The sequence below is a fragment of the Panthera tigris genome, chromosome A2 (assembly GCF_018350195.1).
Source record: "Panthera tigris isolate Pti1 chromosome A2, P.tigris_Pti1_mat1.1, whole genome shotgun sequence".
In the NCBI taxonomy this organism is placed as follows: Eukaryota; Metazoa; Chordata; class Mammalia; order Carnivora; family Felidae; genus Panthera; species Panthera tigris.
This window is the reverse complement of record NC_056661.1, coordinates 167,267,004-167,279,287: the sequence shown is the minus strand read 5'-3', so window position 1 is coordinate 167,279,287 and position 12,284 is coordinate 167,267,004. Positions and strand designations below refer to the sequence as shown.

At 45.2% G+C, this 12,284-nt stretch overlaps 1 protein-coding gene across 7 annotated transcripts in view; it reads left to right on the top strand.

Annotated features, from left to right (window-relative positions):
• Positions 1 to 12,284, top strand: part of PTPRN2 (protein tyrosine phosphatase receptor type N2) — an 809,627-nt gene that overhangs the window by 14,680 nt on the left and 782,663 nt on the right. For 2 of the 7 annotated variants that reach the window (XM_042976537.1, XM_042976532.1), the window contains exon 1: positions 2,208 to 2,478. The exons of 3 other annotated variants lie outside the window; for them this stretch is intronic. In XM_042976537.1, the coding sequence (XP_042832471.1) occupies positions 2,277 to 2,478 (202 nt within the window). In that variant the 5' untranslated portion in view covers positions 2,208 to 2,276. Of the gene's footprint in view, positions 1 to 2,207; positions 2,479 to 12,284 lie in introns of those variants that run through there. 2 more of the 7 variants (XM_042976587.1, XM_042976555.1) reach the window with 2 other exon arrangements.

The following is a 12,284-nucleotide window of genomic DNA, read 5'->3' as shown; positions in this document are numbered from 1 at the left end:
TTTCAGGTGCTTGGTTTTTATTTTTAAATTTTATTTATTTTTATTTTAGAGAGAGAGAATGCGTGTGTGTGCAGGGAAGAGGGGCAGAGAGAAAGAATCTCAAGCAGGCTCCATGCTCAGCATAGAACCTGAAATGGGGCTCAGTCCCATGACCCTGGGATCATGACCTCAGCTGAAATCACGAGTCGGAAGCTTAACTAACTGAGCCACCCAGGCATCTCCAGATGCTTAATTTTCAAATGTCTTTAATCTTGATGGTTTCAGGCTGTCATTATCTACTATCTCAAGGCACAATATGCAGTTAGAACAGTGTCCACTGTTGATGATAATATATGTAAATCCACATTTAGAAAAATCTGAAGAACGAATTTTAATCTTTTCAGCTGCCTTCTTGTTGGGTCTAATTAAATTGCTATGCCTTTGACCTCAGAAGGTGTCTGAAGGACAGTTTCCGCTGGGAGAAGTGTCAGCATTGCAACCCCATTTTCTGTGTTTGTGTGGTCATTAACAATGTATGATTTCTTTGCAAGAACCCTTCAAATATCTGGTTTCATATTGTGTTGGTTAAAATGGGCCATCTAGTCCATAAATCACATCACCGGGCACAATGCATTGGAGTGGGCTGCAGTGCATCGTGAGAACCAGTGGCGGGTCGTTTACCCTTCTTCACCAGAACTCATAGGGCCGTTTGCCACTGGCCTCTTGAGGCTGCAGAATTAGCCCATATATCAAATACACATAGTTGTGAATTGGTATCAATATGGGCACATATCCCAATATATATACTCAGTAATTTTTGCTGAATAAATAAAACAATTACAGGCTTATGGAGCTGGAAAAGGTTCCCTGGTCCAGTTTCAGCAATTTATAAATACAATATAATCTTATCTTGAAAATTTCTTGATGTTATCTGGCCTCTTCTGCATTTCTAGGGCACAGGTTCCCTTTCTCATCCCCTAGTCCATTTCTCTGGTGGTCAGCATAAAATGTTAATGAAATACAAAGGAATGTCAGTTCTCAGTTGAAGTTATCTGTAGCAGAACAGTCATTCAGTCCTATCAGGTAATTTTTATAAAAGTAAGGTGAGGGCAGGAAGTACATTTCTGCATCAGATTTTCTTGCTACTGTTCACTGTATGTCACTCTAAAATCGAAATTCTCACCCTAAGAACATTTCCAAATGAATTAGTGACAATTCTTCAGACTAGACAATGTCACGGAGTGAGATTCACTTATTCAGTTGGAATAAAATGTAGATAATTCAGAGAATACAAATTCATATTTGCGCACTTACTGTACTGGCGACTGTCAGCTGAATGATATATATCAAACTTTCATTTTCATTTAGAAACTGTTGTTTCAATATGAGCTTCAGCTTTGCTGGCTAAAGCCGTTTCAGTGCCAAAGATCTTGGATAGAGTTCTGTGTCCAGTGGTGGTGGACTGAGTCGTTTGACTAATCCACTGAGAACACAAGAGAACCTGGACAAAAAGTAGGAAATAGAAGAAGGATCAGAGTGAAGAGTTGGTGGTTGAGATCCAAGAGAGGAAAGTCAGCCAGTTCTGGGGGGGGACTGTAGGGGTTCTCTGGTGTGCCTTCCACATCAGAGTTGGGACCCCAGGAGGCTGCACACTAGGAGAAATGGTTCAACAGAGACAGGCAACCCTCCCTGCAGGGACAGAGACCCAGCGGTGAATCATCTCAGCTTCTGGTTGGATAAAGCTGTTGGGGGTCCTGGGATCCTTAACCACCAGGGGAGAAGCAAGAGCCCGTTTTCTTTGGAGGAAGGTGGCATCATTAGAATTTGGGGATAGCTCCATAGTTTCTCACATTGATGCCCAGAACCAAACAAAATGACATTTTCAGGGAAATTCAGACATTTATCCCTTGTCTGGTTTCTTCATTCTCGCTATGAATAAAGAGTACTAGTTTTCCCACTGAACTATAAAATTAAGCAAGTAAGGAAACCTTTGGTCAGTACCATGGATTGAGTACCTGCTATGTACTGTGGACTATACTGGGCACTGGGTATGAAACGTGAACAAGACAGTGTTGCTGCCTTCCAGAACCTTCCCTGCCTCCAAAACTTTCCCCGGATTTCCTCCCTCCAGAACCTCCCCTCCCTCCAGAACCTCCCCTCCCTCCAGAATCTTCCCTGCCTCCTGGAACCTTCCCTGCCTCCAGAACAATTTCTGTCTTCTGGAACCTTCCTGCCCTCCAGAACCTTCTTTGTCTTTCAGAATTTTCTCTGCCTTCCAAAACCTTCCCAAACCTTTCATGCCTTCCCATAACATCCCTGCCTTTAAGAACCTTCTTGCCTCCAAAAGACCACACCAGGACCTTTTCCTGTTCATTCCCAGTGCTTGTTCTACAGTAAAAAAAAAAAATGTAAAGTTAATTTACTTAATAACTCTAGAGAATATTCCGTGCCATATACACTGCTCTTGGGTTGGGAAGCTCTTATCTGTAGAAGATTTTGGTGAGTAGGTACTAACTTTTTTATTCCATGTACATCTATTTCATTGTTTTCTAATTCTTGCCAGGAAATGGAGGCAGTGCCTATGAAGTTGGCTTTTTACCTTTTGGGAACCTTAAGAAATAGATGTTTTCCATTAGATGTGCTGAAAAATACAGGCTTTATTACAAAATAGCAACATGCAAAAACAAAACAATCACAGAACAAAATGACATGAAATAGGGAAAACTGAGTAAACACTGAAGACTCATTAGGTGGAGTGTTAGGTACAGCTTGAAAACACACCACACAGAGTGCTTGCAAATGTAGTGGCTCCAGGGCAAAGGGTATCTTGGGAAGGGTCCTGTGGCGTGCATGGCCTTCCTCCCCTCCTCCTCCTTGTTCATAGTGCTTGTGACTTTGCTGTCTGGCTTGTGTGGGGCTTTGCATGGGGTGGCTGCCACCGCAGGTTCAGTGCTATGAATGGTTTCCTCAGCCGCAAAGTACAGTTGACCTCAATCTACCAGTTTATAAAGTGTTCCATAGATCAGCATGGAAAGGCTAAAACGTGACCTATCATCTTTAGGTGCCTTTGCCAGTCAGGGTTCTGGGGTTATTTTCTTTCTCTGCTCTGTCTCTGCGTGGCTTGGTTGTGGAATTGACCTTTGGCTTCTTCTCTGGGCTACGTCATGAATTACCAGCTGGGAAAAGCAGAAGGTGAAGTGTTCATGGAACGAAAATGAGAGTGAGAAAGAACTCTTGTCTAGATTTGGCGTATGCTTGGCTCTGTGGTGTGCAGGGGTGTGAGTGCTCAGCTGTTGTCCTGACTGCACAGACCAGCTTGTGACTCTGGGTGAGTCGTGACCTTCTGGGCCCACGGTCCAGCCTGTGAGTGAGTGGAGGGCAACACTTGATTTTGTGTGAGATTTGGGGCCCAAGTTTCCTCCTTGATGACTTCGGTTTGCTTCACAGCCCCTGTGATCATTGTTCCAGAGTCTCCCTGTGTTTCTAATAGGTGGGTCCCAGGTCTGGGGCAGCACCCCTGCCCTGAGACCTAATGGAGGGGCACGAGTCCTGGGACCTGACGTGGGTGAAGCCCCAAGGGGAAGTGGAGGGAGAGGAGGGAAGAGTAGGACCACCTGTGTTATGATGAGTGAAGGCCCTGGAAATCGGGCTCATCATCCACTCTTTCTAACCCAAGCACAGGAAGGAAACATCACTCTAAGCTGGATGCTCTTCCATCTTTTGAAGCAGGGCTTTTCCCTCATCAGTTTTGTGTATGGGTCTGGTGCTCTGCATTTTCTAACAGGGCTGAGGGAGGGGTTCAGTGGCAGTAGAGGCGTTGGAAGTTAGATTGACAACGTGTTACTGTTGCCGGTGTACTCAGATGCTCAGGAAAACAAAGAGGGAGCGTGGCAGGCAGCAGCAGAGGATAAATCTTGCGAGAAGGACAGCCAGTTCTCTGAGAGGCTTTGGAAAAGATGAGGCACTCCATTCTCATGGCTTTCGATGGTGAGATTATGGCTTTTCCAGCAGGGAGAATGACAGATAGGTTTGCATTGCGTGAGCCTTTCCCGTTCCTCCGTCTCCTGGACAGGGTGATCGAGTGTATGTCCTTTTACAGTGAACAGCCAGGCATCTTCCTTGTGGGAAGTGGGGTCAGATGGGTGCATACACAATGCAGTACCCTTAGGCTTACTGAACTGTCCTGTGTCTGTCTCTCTGCCCCAAAGTGCAGTGGTGAATGTTGTGTTAGGTCCTCAAGCACCAGGGAAGTAGAGCATAGGGCATCTGGATTTGCCTTGGGTTTTGTGGAGGCCCAAACTTGATTTCTTTCTAGATTGCTTAGCGATGATCTGGTTCTTGGTATCCAGTCCACACTCCCTTAGGAAGCCTGACTCATAACCCAGAAGTCAGTGTAGTACCTGGGGGTGTGCACCCAAGGAGTAACTAGTGTGGATTATTTCCCCTGAGCTGCCTGGAGGACCAAACCTGGTCACCTGGTGAGTTTGGAGCGGATGTAGTGTCGCTAACACTGCGGGACGATGAGTGGCTCCTCCCATCAGGTCACATCTTCTCACTTTTAAGACTTGTTTAAATTCTGAGATTTTATTTATTTGTTTATTAGTTAGTGATTATTGATACCAGGTGGTAGTTTTTTTTTTTTTAAAGCATTTTAAATCGGAAACCTAAAGATTCAGAGACTTTCTGTAGGTTCTCCTGAAATTAAAAGAAAAACATGGCTTACTAAGTCTATGAAATAAAAAAAACAGAAACCACTATTTTATGGAGTATTTACTTTTTTTCCTTCAGTTTTATTGAAGTACAGTTAACATACAGTCCACATACGTGTAAGTTTAAGGTGTTGTACAGCATAATGACTGTGAATTGATGGCCACATGAAGTTTAGTTAGCATCCTTAATCTTATCAGATACAAGACAAAAAAAAAAGAAGGAAAAAGAAAAATGTTTTTTTCCTTGTGTTGAGAACTTTTAGAATTTACTCTCTTAGCAACTTTTAAACATACCATGCAGCAGTGTTAACTGTAGTCATCGTATTGAAGGGATATTTCTATGAAGTGTTATAGGTGAGTGAGATCTGCGCCAGAAGTGTGTTTAGAGTATTTGTGGTAAATATCACAATTTCATGCAGTATAAATCAAGCACATGATTGACACCAGTATTTGAAGAACTTGTTTCCCTACCTGTTTCCTCAGTGTGTTGGAAAAAGGAAATGTAGTCTAAAAGTTGTTGGTTTTTCTTCCAAGCCAACAACCCTGGAAGGAATCGTTTAATGTTCTACCCTCTCTGGGAGTAACAAAAAAAATAAAGGGGTTCCTTATGTTATGAGTGACCAAATTATCTACTTTCTCTGGACCTCATTTCCCCCATCTATAAAATAAAAAGCTGAACTAAATATATTCATAGGTATGCAGTTTCTAGTAGACGAGAGTCACCTTCCTGTATGTGTGTCTTAGCAGCAGCAATGGGCATAGCTAACAGCACGCTGGTCATTTCTTCCTCCACGATGGCCTGCAGCTCTGTTCTGCATGTCTGGGATAGGGCGTGGTGCCTGTGTCCTGGGCCAGGACCCCCTCCAGAGTCTTTCCTTCCCCCAAAGCCCCCTAACATTTCCCTGCTCCTCATTATCTGACTGCTTCCAGCACGACACCCTGCCTCTTTCCTCCATCCTGGATATGACGCCCCACCTCTTGCCTGGTTCTGGAGGGCTGTGTCCGTGTTAGATTCCTCCTTCCTTCAGCACTTCCCATTGGTTGATTAACTTGGATGTTGGGTTGCCTCCTTTGAGGGGTGGGCCAGCTCACTCATCACATGGCAGGAACTTGTGCATTTGTCAGATAATGAGGGAGCCTGCAGGTCTGGAAAGAGCCCGCTGTGTCTCAGCCTTGACATTTTACATCGCCATAATGAAAAGCCTTCCTAAAATAAATGCTGCCTGCGTAATGTCTAATATATTCTGTTTGGAGGGTGGAAAATGCAATCGCAGGCACAGCCTGGTCTCAGCCAGCTTGTTTGTCATGGTGACAGGACGGCCTGTCGTGAGCTCAGGAATTTTCTGGCCTAGAAAAGATTGGAATAAACACCATAAATATCCAGGGAAGTGCAGTGCAAGATACATTTCATTCATTGACTTGGATAAAAGCCGTTTAGCTTCCTTTAATTTTTTTGATCATTTCTGTAGTTTTAGTGTTTGCCATGGGACTGGCCATGATGACAGGACTGTCAGGTAATCTGTGATAATGAGGACAGCTGACTTGAGGGAGGACAGGTGTGACACCTCCTTTGGGGGTTGTTCTCACTCTCCTTCCACCAGATGAAATGATAAAGAAGATGAAAATCCTTTTCTTCTTTGGAGATGCTTAAAGGAGGGGAAAAAAAACCCAGTAGCTCAGAAAGTCCAGGGCCCCTCACTTTTATTAAAAAAATTTTTTTTAATGTTTGTTTATTTTTGAGACAGAGAGAGAGACAGAGCGTGGCCAGGGGAGGGGGAGAGAGAAAGGAAGACACAGAATCTGAAGCAGGTTCCAGGCTCTGTGCTGTCAGTGCAGAGCCAGATGTGGGGCTCGAACCCATGAACTGTGAGATCATGACCTGAGCCGAAGTTGGATGCTTAACCAACTGAGCCACCCAGGGCCCAGAGGTTACAGACCTGGGCTGGCCCAGGCTCAGGGAAGGCGGGTGGTGGGGTTGTGCCACTGGCCTGGAGAAGGGTCTGCAGTGTCACTGGTGACCCTCTGACTACCGTTTTCATCTCAAAATGCTTAGGAGCTGACAGGACCTTCTGATTTTTGTGGATAAAGCAAGTAATTTGATCTCCATTGTCATCAAAACCATTCATAACCTCAGAGAGAGGTTTTATAAGAGGAGAATGGCTAAGACAAAGGAAATGACTTAGAGGATAGAGCTATGGTTAGTAAGTGGGTTCAGAGTCTGGTGACTGTGGAAGTCCCTTAGCACCTCCATGCCACAGCCTCCTCATGTGTAGGGGGGACAGTTGTGTTAAGGCTTGAGTCAGAGCATTTCTGTCCATTATGTGGAGAGTGACATGACAGAGGGGCGTCCTGGCCCTCCAGCGCCCACGTGTCTACCCCCAGTGGGTTCTACCAGGACTGTCTATGAGCTGAGGCCGCATATCCCACATGGGGACTTTGATGTTGACTTGGGGACCCTCACCACACTGGAATTCCAAGGGAAGCCGCACTTCTGTGAACACAGCCACTTAGTGCTGGACCAGGTGGAGTGGTGGGGCCGGGGTGGCTCTGTCTTCCCCTCAGGATGGGTCTTGGCTCTCTGAAGAGTGCCCTGACATATGGCTTATTTAAAAGTCACTCACTTAGCTCTGTTATGACAGTCGATGTCAGGTAGCCACACATACTGGCCCCACGAGCTGCAGATCTGCTGCATGTCTAGTCGGATCCTGGTGTCTGGACCCAGGTGTAGCCTGGGCTGCCTTCTGTTCTGGGGCCCTCATGGCTTTATAGACGAGAAGGTTCATGCTTGTCTGTCCTGTCCTTCCCCCTCTCCCTATGATGTCATTTTCTAAGCCACCTCAGCATCCCTGGGGCTGTGTACGATTTGTATAAAGGCCGCATATAGGGCAGGGTCTGGACCATGGGCCTGCCTATAGCTTCTCACGAATACCCATTCCATTAAGAAGCAAGTTTGTGCACAAAGGGATGATTTAGGTCCCTGTGTGTCCCCTGGTGTCATCCTTGGGCCTGCACACACTTCTCTTTGCTCTAGAAAGGCCCTTATACCCCATCATGTTCCTGGCTAATTTATGCCAAGGAGCCTTTCCTGGGGCTGAAGGACACCCTCCCTGCTGGTTGAGCCAGGTGCTCTCTGGGCCTTACCTTTCAGCCTCTTACCTGCCCTAAAACTGATGTGTGCCTGGTGAAGCTACAGCAGAACGGGTCTAAACAGAGATGGGGACTTAGTGGGGATGAGGGGATTAAGTAAGGCAGGTGATCCCAGGAGTGTGCAGGTGGACAGCTGGGATCAGGACACCTACCGCCTGGCTCCCTGCTGATGTGCCGTCCTGGGGCTGAGTGCCGTTTGTGTTCCTGTGTGGTCTCCAGGCCTCACAGAGCACTGGGGTGAGTGGCGAGGGCCCAGGGTGTCCCACCCCGTGCCCTCTTGGTGGGAGTAGAGTCACCTCAGCCTTTTCCAGGGTGATTAGCCATATTCATCACAAAAAACACAACCGTATGACCTGAAATGCCACTTTCTAGGAATTTGCCCTACAACCTACTTGCACACACGTGAAGAGATGTTTGTGCAGTCATCTTCATTGCTGCCTTTTTTTTTTTTTTTTTTTTTTGGTTATAATCCTAAGAACAACTTAATTTTTGTAACAAGAGACTGATTAAATGTGTCATATCTATACTGTAGAGTCTTGCAGTTGTTGAAAAGAATGAGGTAGAACAATCTCCAGAGATCTGGTTATTAATACTTATAGTGATGGTTAACTCCCATTGGGAGCTTGCTGTGTGCCTGGCACCACTCCGTGCCCTTTGTGCCCTTTGTCTTATGTAGCCCTCACACTGCCCTATGGTGCAGGAGACACACTCAGGCACTGGCTTCAGAGCCTGAGCTCTTAACACCACAATAAACATGCAGGTGTGAAAAATGACCCCATTGGCAGGTTTTAAAAATACATACTGGATCCTGTAAATAAAAAAGGCCATTTATTAAAAAACAGGAACCTTATCGAAGATCCCACCAACTTTTCAAAGTTTATTAGGGGATAAGATGAAGGTGGGTGAGATTGGACCTATAGAGTCCCTTATGGGGTCTTGGGGTCCCCTTCCTCTCTCTCAGGCCCTAGGGTTCACAGAAGGGGTATGGCCAGAGCCTACAAGGATGCCCAAATGTTGGAAGCAGGAATGCACGTCCGGCGTTCCTATTCGAGCTACCAGGAGCAGCTGAATGCTGTGTAATTAGCTCTGTTTGGGAGAAATGTTTGTTGTAATCAAGTCGTATTTCCAGGGTTTTACAGCCCAGTTGTTTTCTCAGCTTGTACCAGCTGGGTGTTGGCACTGCCTCACCCAAACTTCAGATTATGAAACATCATCATTTGCAAACTGCTGTATGAACAGGCTTGTATTTTGTTGTGCTTTTGGTTCTTCCTGATCCCCCTTGTGTCCGTTCCCTTTGGATCTTTGCTGTGTTGAAGTTCAGGAATAGGCCATTGGTGAATAGTTGATGCTGGATGATCAGTCATAGAGATTCTGCCTTTCCACCTCAGGACCCTCCCCTTGCCCAGGTCTTTAGCTGCGAGTTTGCAGTCCTGTTTTGCTGGCAAGCTCTCAGGTCCCTCTGTGCTGGTGGATGCCTTCTTTGTCTGCACAAAGCAGAGGGGGTTCTCTGTGCATGAGGGTTGGCCATGGTGGGCAGTTTCTCTGCAGCCAGGAGGACCACTCTTTTCTGAGGGGACATTTATGTGGGAAAGACTGAGCTTCTAGCCTCTGCTATCTGCTGATGCTGGCAAGGATCAGGGAGACATTCTGTGCTTTTGAAGGACCTGTACTCAGTATAAAGAAGGCTTTTTATGTCTTTGGTTTGGTATTTAGTTAATCCACTTCCGTCCACATGTGGGATTTTGAGCCTACTCCCATTATGTTTTGGCACGGGCTGCTGGCAGTGTTCATCCCATCATCGATCCTGAATTGCTTGCTGTGAGCCTTTCAAGTCTGTGTAACCCGTGGGGTTGGTGGTACAACAGAAGATGCACTTCATGAATTATTAAGACCAGTGGTAATCGAAGAGCTTCACTCTCATGGTGTATTACTCAACACATTCTTCTTTAGGCATCTAGAGCAAGTGTACAGGGCATCCACACGAGGATCAGCGGTGCTGCTTTTAAAGTGCTAAATGGACTATTAATAATCAGGAGCTTTAACATATCGCTGACTTTATTTGTGGGAGATGGAGGGGGTGTCGTAATGCAGACAGGCCCTGGGTGTCGCTGCACTGACTTCGATTTTGTTTGTTGCTGTTGTCACTGTTGATTTCATGGTCACTTCTCACGGGAAGGGAAGGTGGACGTAGGGCTATATACCCCTGTCCCCACCTCGGAAGACTTGTACGGGGGGTCATGAAATCCTAAGACATGTGTCCATTGGTTTGTTTGCTAATCCATTTGGCACCAGGGAGAGGGAGATTTGAGGGTCTCCCCCCTGTTGAAACATATCTAAAGGGACTTTGGTCTGTGAGCTTCTTTCAGGCTCCTTTCTTGTGACCATGATCACCCACACTGTGGAGTTTCAGCCAAGTGTTGGCAGTGGGGACGTCGACGATTTCAGAAGTGGCTGTCTGCCCCTTGAGAGTGTCTTGTCTTGCATAGGGATTCTCCAATTGAGAGCTGGTGGGGCGGGGGGCATGTTAAAATGCAGTTTCTGATTCAAGTTTGGACTTTCAAGTTTGCATTTCTGGGGCCACATTTAAGAAAGTGAGGTCTGAAACAGTGTTAGAACTGATAAACTAAGCAATAAAACCCTTGTTACTTGGGAATCAGGAAAAAGTTTCAGCCTGCTTTAAAAGAAAAAACGAAGTAACACTAAAACCTGCTGGTGTGCGTGTAAGACCATTTGGCCTTTTCTTTAAAAAAGCCTTTTGTATTCAAAGAAAATGTACAGGTATTGGAGGTTGCCATAGTCCACAGAAGCATACATTCCCGTGTTAAAAAAGAAGGCTTGTGTGGAGAACCCCTTCCCCAAATGGCTGCCAGGGACCTGTTTCCCAGGCAGGTGTTTACCTCTTAGACCTGAGTCATTAGCTTTTCTATAGTGATAGGTGTTGCAAGATTTGTAATTTTGAAAGATACCCTGAAATGTTAAGAGAATTGTTGGGGTTGTTACTTCTAGAACCATTAGACTGTTCTGGCTTCAAGGAACTACAGGAATAATTATGGATGCCCTGATCCACTTAATCTCTGAATTTCTGAGATTTGTTGACTTGGTCAAGTTTACAAGGGTGGGGGAATTTAAAATTAGAACCCAGGGCTCATGACTCCTAGACCCTGCCCATTCACCACTAACAGAGCAACTCCCACTTACGGAATGCCTACTGCATGTTGGGATCAGTGAACCTTTTTGACCTGGATGCATCAAACATCAAGTCAATTAATCGATGCCCAGTCACACCTGAAGGAACACTGTGTGGGCAAGATTTCTAATGGAATGCAAATTCTGAGTTCTTATGATAGTTGTTTGCCCCTTAGAAGGATACAAGAGTTAAGACAGCTGACTTCTCTTAAGGACATTTGGTGCAGCTTTCCATTCATTTTTTGTCAAGCCAGATATTTTTAGCTCTACCTTCAGGGATAACAGTTTGTGCCTGTCGATTTCTGTTCTCAAAGGGCTTCATATACAGAGCTCTGTCCTCTTTACTGCTGCATATGGTAAGTTACTTCATATGAAAGCCAGGCAAGTGGCTTGACCTACATCAAAGGGTCATTGGATGAACTGCCTCATCCCAAACATGCAGTGAGCAAGGCCACCTATTCTCATTGTTAAGCTGAGAGTTCTGCTCTTATTTGGTTCACAATAAATATCAGTTCCACTTTCATCTAACAATCAATGAGGAAAAAAAAGCACCTTTGTTTTGTCGCTTGGCTAGGTCAAGACATTTACTTGTTACTCTGAGTGTCTCACAAATCATTAGAAACCACACAATGGAAAATCAACATATGCCCATTTCCGGGTATATACCCTGAAGAACTGAAGGCAGGATATCTTGCCCCCATACTCATAGCAGCACTATTCACAGTAGCTAAAATGTGGGAGTAACCCAAGTGTCCATCCACAGATGCATTGATTGTTCTATGCAAACAGTATGATCTGTACAAACAATGGAATGTTATTCAGCCTTAAAAAGGAAGGAAATTCTCACATCTGCTACAACATAGATGAACCTTGAGGACATTATACTAAGTGAGATAAGCCAATCACAAAAGGTCAAGTACTGTGTTATTCCACTTTTATGAGGTCCCTAAAGTTGTCAGATTCTTAGAGACAGAAAGGAGAGGGTGGGCACTGGGGGCTGAGGGAGGGGGACAGAGTTCCATGTCTGCAAGATGGAAAAAAGGTTTTGGAGATCTGCTGTACAACAATATGCGTAGAGTTAACATTACTGGACTGTACACTTAAACATGGTTAAGATGGTAACTTTTATGTTATGTGTTCTTTAACACAATAAAAAATTAAAATATGTAAATGGAAAGAAAGCAGCAAGGTGAGTTTAGTTTTATAACATATCCCTGTTGCTTGGATGTCCTTGTAGAGTCTATCTTGACTTGCAGGCCTTGT